Raw genomic sequence first — 9272 nt, 5'->3', positions numbered from 1 at the left:
CGGGACGAGGGGGGAAGCGGCGACGGCGATTGAAGCATGTTCAGGGAGCGCTGTCCCTTCCCCCTGTGAACACCGTGGCGTCCATGCAAGGCATTGTCTCCCGGTGCAAATGGTACATGGCTGATAAACTGCACTCCAGTGTCCATGAGGAAAATGCCCTTCTAAAGTAGACCCTGTGTGGTGATTAATTGAACTTCCAAGACGGGGAGGAACACTGCTTTGACCTCCCCACCTCTGCCAAGCCCAGCGACTTTTTCACAACAATCGTACTTAAGTGCCTATTTACGATGCAAATGTGACAAAGTTCGCATCGCACGTCTTATCAATCGGCTAAAAGGTGCTTTATATGCTCTTGCAGGAATTAAAACGTCACGATTGGACTCCTTTTCCACCAGTACGCTCCGAGCGTTGAAGGGGATACACTGCGTTGCGCTGCATTAGAAGAGCTCCTGCAGCCAGGGTCAGGATATAACATATGGACTTGTTCATCGAGCTAGGTTTGTTAGTCGGCTTGGCGTCGTTGCTTCTCGTCGTGTCCTCGATCAATGCCACCTTGGTCACGCTCTCCCTCCTCCTTGGGTGCCTGTTGCTACTTGCTGGTGTGCTTGGTAAGTAAGAAGGATGCGAGATACCACCCACTCAACGCCATACGGTGACAACCACATCAACCTGTGATCCTCCTTTCCCTCACCCCTAACTATGCCCCAGAGCCCTTCGAGATTCCGTGGTACGTGTGGGCTGCCCTTTGCCTCTACCTCGCCGTCCGTCACCAAGGTAGCGGATACACTAAAGGGAGCCTCTGCAAAGCGGCGGCCGATGGAAACATAGCACTGGTTCGGAAGCTACTGGCGGTAAATCACGGCCAGTACGCGCTGGAGCTGGACCGTAAGGTGAGTGATCCCCGGGCAGATGAAAGAAATTGCCTCCTGATAACCCCCATGAACTCTTGTTCCCTCCCCCTCGCCCGCCTGCCCCTCCCTTCCCTAGGGCTATTCCCCTCTCATGCACGCGGCCCGTCGAGGTGATTTGCCCATGGTGCGGCTCCTACTTGCCACCAACTTGTACGACGCGCACAATGTCTCCATCAAATCTCGCAGCGGGAAGTCTGCGCTCTTCCTGGCAGCACAAGCCAAGCAGGAAGCGATGGTCCGACTCCTGCTGGAGCATGGTGCTGATCCCGCTGGCTTGGCCCGGGACAGCTGGGCACAACGCTTTCTTCCCTTCTTGACCGCCCCTCCCGCCTCTCAACGCCCGATCCCCGCGGGCCCACAGCCTCGACGCCGGGCGCGTCGTCCGCCCCCACCTGACTACCCGGGGCCTCAGCCTTCCTCCTGGCAAGCATCCTCCTGCTCCCCCCCAAAAGCCATCCCCGTCGCTGTTGCTCTCCCTCCGTCGGCGCCTCCGGCCTCAACCTTCGCCCATGCCTCCGTCTCCCCGGGCATTGTGAGGGAGGGAGGGGGGGAGACGCTCTTGCCCGCCGGGTGGGAGGAGAGGATAACCGCGGAGGGGCACGTGTTCTATGTCGACCACGGAGGCCGACGGACAAGCTGGGAGAGACCCGTGTCGGGCGTGGACATGTGAGGGGCGGGTGAGGGACAGGGAGGGCTCGATGGGCAAGAGAGGGAAAGGGGGTAGCGGGGCTGGGGGAGAGGCCTGAGTGCGAGAGAAAGGGAGGACGTGTGTGAAGTAGAAATGGGTGAAGAGAGGAAGGGCGAGTGTGGAAAAGAGCGGGGAGGGAGGGAGGGGAGGGAGAGAGGGAGGGAGGGAGGAAGGCAGGGAAGGAGAGGGGCCGGCCGGAGTGTAGGTGAGGGGCTGCCACGGCGAAGGGGATAGAGGGCGATTCTCGTGGGGCCAAAAATGGCGGGAAATCCTTTGGCGAAAGAGACGAATCGTAAGGACAGGTGTGCAGTAAAGCTAGGTTGTGTACAGAATGTAATGGGGAGATAGGGAGGTAGACCGGAAGGCGTTGATGTCGCCCAGACCCGAGTCAAAGCACATCTTACAACGAAAATGATGGCGAGGCCGCTCCTTCATTGATCTCTAAGAGGGCCTGACTGCCCCTCTTGCTGTCAGTGTGCCTTTCTGCCACAAAGGCTTTTTACTCGTCCCCCATTTCCTCCCCCTCCCCCTCCTCCAGACGCCCACTCTCCCTCCTTCTTCTTCCCCCCTTTCCATCCCACCGGCCCCTCTCTCCCCTCCTTCCCCCCCAAAAGGGCCTGACCACGGCCCATACGAAGGAGCTCCCCCCCCAGAGGAAGACCAAGCCGCCGGCGCCGGCGAGCACGAGTTTGAGCACCACCCCCATCTCCGAGAGGGCCGCCGTCCACGTCCGCAGGCCGCCGACAAGGCTCTGGAGGAGGGACATCTCTTTTTCGCGAAATTTGAGGGCCAGGTCCACCCGCAGGCTCTCCTCCTCCAAGCTTCGGCCGCCTGCGCGGGAGGACCAGGGGGTCATGGGCCACGGGCCGCGGGAACGTGGGAGGAGGGACGGGGGAGGACGGGGGCGCCTGTGAAGGGAGGAAGAGGGCGTGGTGAGCCCATGTTCGTGGAGTTATGGGACAAAGAGGAGGCAAATCGAAGCCTTTCCTCGTCGGTGAGGGACCACGTGTCATTCACTTCTCCTCTTCGCCCCTCGAACTTCTGAGGGGCGAGCAAAAAACCCAAGGAGAGCAACGAGGAAGTCGAGGGAGGGCAATGAAAAACAGTCGGCGCCCATACAGCCAGCGACGTCGTTGCCTCCGCCGAATAGAGGCGAGGGCGCAACGTCGTTGATGCGCGCCGCCGTGGCCGGAGGCCAACAAAAAGTCATGGTTCTTTGCATTTTGAGAATGTTCCGACGCGGAGAGAAAAGGGGGGGGGGTAGTCGCCGAGGGCTGTGGGACATCTCCTCTGGGGAACGAGGGGGCATCCCATGCCACCTACGCCGGCCTACCTTCCCTTCGTGTGCTGGCAGGGTACACGGAGAGACCGGGTACCCTGCGAGTCCCATTGCTCTCCCCCTTCCCTCCCCCCCTACTCTCCAGCATACATGGTTCGCCTTCCTCACCCCCCTTCCGCCCTCGTATGCACCCTGTCTCAGTCGTCCGCAAAGACGATCTTGGTGGCTTTCTTCTCCTCCATACCCTCCCTCGGCCCGAAGGCCCCGTACAGCTTGTGCTCTTTCTTCTTCACCGCGGTCCCGAACTTCAAAAGGGCAGGTGGCACCTCCTGCCCCGCCTGCCGCAAGGTGTTGACCAGAGCCCCCGCATTGCCCTTGTCCCCCTGGTGGAAAAAAGTGTGGGCGATGCCTTTCTTCCCCGCGCGGCCCGTCCGGCCGATCCTGGCGCAGAAGACAGGGAAAGGGACATGGAAAGGTCGTCAACAGGATTACATGCTTCCTGCCTTCCCTTCTCTCTCCCTCCCTCCCTCCCTCCCTCCCTCCCGCCCTCCCTTTACCTGTGCACGTAGTCTTCGATGGTCAAAGGGAAGGAGTAGTTTATCACCACCTCCACGTCGGGGATGTCCAGGCCCCGGGCAGCGACGTCCGTGGCCACCAGCAGGGGGACCTCCTTCGTCTTGAATTTCGTCGATGGCGGCGATGCGGTCGCTCTGGCTCTTGTCTCCATGAATGCCTAAGCACTTGTACCCCTGCCGCTGCAAATTCAGCTCCAATCGGGACGCTTCCTGACAACAGGACGGGAGGAAGGGAGGGAGGAAGGAAGGGAGGAAGGAAGGAAGGATGGGAGGGATGGAGGGAGGGAAGGTCAAAGGGCGGGTCCCAGGTGCCAGGTCCTGACCTCCGTCCTTCCCACTCACTTTCTTGTAGAGCGCGAAGACCAAAACCCGGTTGTCGCGCCGACCGTGGTACTGCGTCAGAAGCCCCCGCAGCCGGCCCTCCCGCTCGAACTCTCCCACCACCTCCACCACCTGCTGCACCCGCTTGTTACTGCTCAAATCCTCCCCTCCGATCGTCACCTTAACCGGATTTTCCAGGAACTCTCCCGCCAAGGCCTGGATGGCCACGGGCCAGGTGGCGGAGAACAACGCCGTCTGCCGCCGGCCACGGGGCACACAGTGGCTCACGATCCCGCGGATGGCCTGCTCGAAGCCCTGGTCGAGCATGCGGTCCGCCTCGTCCAAGACCAAGTAGGATACCCGGGAGAGGTCGCACTCCCCCTCCTCCATCAAGTCCGCCAGCCGCCCCGGCGTCGCCACCAGAATGTCCACTCCCCCCCTTAAGGCCTGGCGCTGCTCCTGTTTGGGCACCCCGCCAAAGAGACAGATGCTGCGCAGACCCGAGCCCTCCACCACGCCGTCGATCACTTCCGCGCTCTGCATCGCCAACTCCCGGGTGGGGGCAACCACCAACATGCGCGGGACATGCCCCGCGCGCCCACCGTCCGGGGCCCCTGCCTTGCGGATGCGCTCCAAGCCGGGGAGGATGAAAGTGAGCGTCTTCCCGGAGCCGGTCTCGGCGATGCCGATAATGTCTCTGCCGCCCATCAGGACGGGCCAGCACTGAGCCTGGATGGGGGTAGGGCGGGCGAAGCCCTCGGTGCACTTCAGCAAGTCGGGGGGGAAACCCACCCCCGCGAAGGAGAGGGTGGGGAGGAAGGCGTCGCACCCCGGGCCCGAGACCAAGATCTCGTTCTCCTCCCACCAGGCCTGGGCCTCGCTCTTGCTCAAGGGGTGGGGGGCGTCGGCGGTGCACGGGGTGGAAGGGAGTGGGGTGGCATGGGACGTGGCGGCGGCAATTTTCTCTTGCTTTTTCTTCTCTTTCTTGGCACGCTTCCTCTCCTCTTTGCTCAGGCGCGAAATTGAGGATTGCTCATCCTGCTTCTCGTTCGTCGTGCCGTTCAGGAGCTTGTCGGCGGGCTCCTTGACCTCTGTCTCCGCGGTCTCGGCCTCAGATATTTTGAGCAGTTCGGCCGCCCGTTTCGATTCCTTCTTCGCCTTCTTGCGCAGCTTTCGCTCCCTAGCTTCTTTTTCTTCTTCTTTCATCGATAACTCATCTTTTCCCATTATTGGATCAGAGACTTCCGAGGGTCTCGCGGATGGGCAAGAGGAAGCGGCATCCTGCTTCTTCTTCTTCTTGCACTTCTTCTTACTGGCCTTCGGATCGGACCGGTCGAGGGCCTCCGTCGTTTGCTCCTTTCGTGGAGATAAATGAATGGATGGAAAAGAAGGGCAAAATATTGGAACACTCTCGCAAATGTCATGATAGAGCATTAGAGGGGGCTCGCCAAGGCACATGAGATAGTGTTTAAGATAGAAACACCATAAAATTATCAGTTCTTGTTAATAAAATTGTCAAGGCACTATCACCTCGGCAAAACAGGTGACACATGTTAACGACTTTAAGAACTTGCATCAAGCGCATCAGACGGAAAAAAATGCCAGTAGTAGAGGCATCCGGCCGACAGTGGAACGTGACGGAAAGATACTCTCCACGTGTTGACCTTGCCTACCTTCGCGAGCTTGCGCTTTTTGCGCTTGTCCTCACTGCCACCCATGGCAGCTGCAGATTCTTGACGCTACTTTAACCTACAGGCTGGGAAGGCCGGATTATACAAGTGAGCAGGAGTGATTTAAGTGCTGGTAGTCTCGGTGGCCCACAGGTCTCGCCAACGATGGACGCCATCGCCGGCGGTGTTCGTCTCAAAAAAAAGACATAAAGCATGACATATCCCTCGAAAAGAGTGATAGCTTGATGCACGTACAAAGAAAATGATAGCGCGGCATACTTGGAGGATAAAAATGCAGTATTGATTTTCCGTGGCATGTGCTCGCATGTCGCCCCGGGAAAGAGTAGTCGTCGCACGCCCGAGTTCATGCTCTTCCGACTGAAAGTCATCCAAAGCCTACACAAAGACGTCGTGCTTATTACGCGGGGAAGAGCTGCTCGTCTCTCTCATATCCTACTTTCCTCAAAACGCCCACTTGCAGGATTATACAGTTGATAGATAGCCGCCGAGGGGAACCAGCCTCTCCTTTTTCGGCATCATCGGCGGCAGAGGGATGCTTCGACGCCCGCCAACACGCATTGAACTCAAACCAGAAGACGTGGAAGAGCTCGAAGGTGAGATATAAATGAGAATATTAAGTGAAAGTCAACCGGTGAAGCAATTTCGGCCATTACTATGGCAATGGTTGTAAGATGTTTCCTCCCGTTCCTCCGAGGCAGGACTACTCCTGATATTTGAATGCATTCCCGTACCGCGGACCCATCCGTGCAGGTTTTTGCTATCACGCCATAAAATTATTTGTTCAAAGCTTCTGACGCTTTTATAAAATTAATCATGTATCAATGTTGCCGATACCTTGACAGCCATTCAAGAACGGCGACGGGTAGAGCGACAGCACCAGCTCCTCCATAAGGCGGGGACTGCAGGTGCTTCGGCCCCTTTAAGTAATATGGCCGACAATAATGGCGGGGAGCCTCCTGGAGTACGAGACGTAAAAACGGAGCGTCCTCGCACGCCCACAGTTGCCGAGCGCATAGGTCTGCGTAAATGAGAAGGAAACCGCGATCGGATGGCTCGCATCCTCGTGTACAAACAAAATAACACAAATGAAAGGCGACTTGATCCAACTTCCCTTCCATAGACGCTGTGTCGTCGTGATTGCTTTCGTTTTAAGGTTTCCTTCCCGGCATGCAGACCATCTGCTCGAGGACCACGGCACACATTAAGTTCGAAAAAGCTTTCAAAGGCCTTTGCATACCCTCTCCGATCGTCGCCCCTTCCCCTCTCCTTCTCCGCTTCCCCTCCTTACTACTCCTTCCCTTTAGTGGGACCAATACGGCTTAGCACATCGTGGCTCCGAATGAAGGAGAATTTCCGCCCCTCCCAATTTTCGTCGCGGGGGCCAATGCCCCAAGGTTGTTTGACGTAGGCTACATCGCCCGGTCCCAGATTCTCGATGGTGGTCAACATCCCGCTCTCTCCCACGAGGCCTGAGCCTATGGAGACGATGCGGACCATGTGCAGGGGATCCTGGTCCGTGGACGGAAGGAACAGGCCTCCTTGTGTTTCTGTGGGCGCTTCCAGACGTTCGACAAGCAAGTATTGCCATTCAGCTTTCATGCTCCTTGCCTGCCAGGGAAACAGAGGGCAAGATGAGAGCCATGAAAAGGGGAAAAGCTGGGAGAGTGATGTGCTAGGGTGTGTCTACGTGGCCTTTTGAGCATCTTCTCGCCAACTACCATACCTGCTCAGGAAGAGTGTTGATATACTCGTCATGAGGAAGGCTCACAAGTGTAGAAGAGTCCTGTACAGCCATTCTGACAACATCAGGGCCCCCTGCAAGGTATTTGTGGTGCTGCAGTGGCATGTGTGGTAGCAGAGGAATGAAAGCCTTCGCGGGCCCCAAGGACAGGATAAGGACGACCACTACCAGAAGGTATTGCATGCATGATGGCAAAAGGTGTAGAAACGATCGTAGCTTTGTAGCTGGTTGTACCATGCTGCCTGTGTGTGTGACGGGATGGGGCGTACATTCTACTTAAGTATCCTCCCACCTTTCTGGAAGCACCGCGCTGAAGGCACACAAACCTCCGGTCCGGACACATGGAAAACACCTCCTAAAAAGTGTCGCAGTCCTGACATCCTCTCACCGGGCGACGCAGAGACGGGTCACGGTTCTATGCCCTGAATGCGCTTTTTCGATCCGCCTTAATATCATGCAACGGAGTGCTGGGGGGTCAGCCTGACAGGTGTCGAGCTTGGTTGACTTTCCTGCGAGACAACAGCAACTTAAAGCTAGATGCATCTGCGGCCTTTCTGATGTATTCTTTCTTTTCCACGCACATGCCCACCCACACAGCAAGCTATGCCATGGTGGAGGGCAAGTACTGCTTTGCTTTTGCTCCCCATGGCCAGTGTATTGGCATTTATCCCCTCTGCGCCTCCGCTCGAGTCGTCATGGCGCCGCGCTAGCCTCCCCCTGAAACATTCCTGCCGTCGTTTCTCACTCCCTTCCCTCTTCCCCCGTGCCCTCCCGACCTCTTCTTCGTCTCCATCTTCTTTCGCTTCTTCCTCCTTCTTCTCTTCTTCCTTCACCTCTTCCTCCGACTCCCACGTGACCCCAAACCCACCAATACCGTCATCACCTCCAGGGGGGGAGGGAAACTTTTTCTCCTTACGGCGGCTACGTGCAGCACTCGCAGCATTGCGAGAAACAGGATCCGCGGGTCTATTGGCTTACGGCATTGTCAACGCTTTATATTATACGGTGGCCATTACGATCATTTGGTTGTGTGTGGATGGGGACGTGGAGCCGCTACTCTCGCCGAGCGCCCTGGGAGCCACGGCAGCAGCCGCAGGGACAGGCAAAGCGGCCATCTCTGCCGCGACGAGTGCGCCGAGTCTCCGCCTTCTCAGCACCCGATTTCTGAAAGTGGTGGCCATGGCGTGGGCCGGCTCGCAGGTGACCAAGCCGCTTCGAGTGGGCGGGGCCATCCTCCTGGCGCCGGCCGTATCGCGTCTGATGGGATACACAGAGCGGAAACTGCAGCTTCGAAGCAAAAGGCAGACGCTGGCCGTGCTTCTGGCGGCATTGATGGCCTTCCCAACGCTGGTGTTTGCCGGTTTGCTGATAAAGGCGGGGGCGTGGGAGGCCGCCGCTCCGATGGTGGGCGGATGGGGGGAGGGGCTGAAAGAGGCGTGGGGCAGAGGGAGTCCTGCGGTGGGTTCAAGGGGGAACGGAGGCGGGCAAGGGCCAGGAGGAAGGGTTTCTGCCTTTGCAAGCTGCCGGTTGGGCGGGGGGGAAGGCGGGAGGCTGTGGAAAAGACTGCGGGTTAGGAGGGTAGGGTCGCGCCTCCTGATCAACAAGTCGGGGTCCTCTGCGCCTCTCTTTGCCTCGTTGCTCCTCCCCGCTCACTCGACTTTGGCCTTTTTGCAGCCGCCTTGTCCCCTCCCCTCCTTCCCGCCCTCCTTCCCGCCCTCCCTCTCCTCCGCCCCACTTGGAGCGGGCACAAGCATCCGGAGGGAAGGATCGTGTCCCCCTCCCGTCTCCCTCTCCTTCCCCTCCTCCTCCTTCCCCTCCTCCTCCTCGTCCTTCCCCGCCCCTCGTCCCTCTCCGTCCCTCCCCCCGTCCCCCGACTCTCCCCCACCCAAACGCGTCCGCCGGAAACGGCTGCAACGGCTCGCCAAACGCCGTCGGGCCTCCGACCCCGCCCGGACAAAGCGCCGCCCCCGCCAGCAGTACCTTCCCCCCAACCCGAACGTGCACGGCTGGGACCAGCACCCGGACTATCTCCGTGGGAAATGGACCTTGCGCTCCTTGAGCTTCCG

The 9272-nt window shown here is 58.7% G+C and overlaps 4 protein-coding genes across 4 annotated transcripts; 2 read left to right on the top strand and 2 right to left on the bottom strand.

Annotated features, from left to right (window-relative positions):
• Nucleotides 1–699: 699 nt before the first annotated feature.
• On the top strand, nt 700–1175 carry NGA_0384802 (ankyrin repeat-containing protein; the record flags this gene model as incomplete). The annotated part of the gene is made up of 4 exons (XM_005853333.1): nt 700–727; nt 793–890; nt 988–1103; nt 1124–1175. 4 exons carry the CDS (start codon nt 700–702, stop codon nt 1173–1175), a joined length of 294 nt encoding a protein of 97 aa, XP_005853395.1.
• A 1842-nt stretch (nt 1176–3017) lies between these two features.
• Nucleotides 3018–5533, bottom strand: NGA_0439110 (dead box rna helicase). The gene is made up of 4 exons (XM_005853334.1): nt 5448–5533; nt 3796–5130; nt 3436–3611; nt 3018–3319 (listed from the first exon to the last, which is right to left on the bottom strand). Exons 1-4 carry the CDS (start codon nt 5490–5492, stop codon nt 3076–3078), a joined length of 1800 nt encoding a protein of 599 aa, XP_005853396.1. The 5' UTR covers nt 5493–5533; the 3' UTR covers nt 3018–3075.
• Nucleotides 5534–5954: 421 nt separating this feature from the next.
• Nucleotides 5955–6513, top strand: NGA_0384502 (uncharacterized protein). Its single transcript, XM_005853332.1, has 2 exons — nt 5955–6058; nt 6308–6513. Exons 1-2 carry the CDS (start codon nt 5998–6000, stop codon nt 6493–6495), a joined length of 249 nt encoding a protein of 82 aa, XP_005853394.1. The 5' UTR covers nt 5955–5997; the 3' UTR covers nt 6496–6513.
• Nucleotides 6514–6582: 69 nt separating this feature from the next.
• NGA_0384402 (heat shock protein, mitochondrial) lies at nt 6583–7458 on the bottom strand. Its single transcript, XM_005853331.1, has 2 exons — nt 7189–7458; nt 6583–7073 (listed from the first exon to the last, which is right to left on the bottom strand). Exons 1-2 carry the CDS (start codon nt 7441–7443, stop codon nt 6753–6755), a joined length of 576 nt encoding a protein of 191 aa, XP_005853393.1. The 5' UTR covers nt 7444–7458; the 3' UTR covers nt 6583–6752.
• Between the last annotated feature and the right edge of the window lie 1814 nt (nt 7459–9272).

Source organism: Nannochloropsis gaditana (assembly GCF_000240725.1).
Source record: "Nannochloropsis gaditana CCMP526 unplaced genomic scaffold scaffold947, whole genome shotgun sequence".
In the NCBI taxonomy this organism is placed as follows: domain Eukaryota; class Eustigmatophyceae; order Eustigmatales; family Monodopsidaceae; genus Microchloropsis; species Microchloropsis gaditana.
This window is presented reverse-complemented; position numbering and strand designations above follow the sequence as displayed.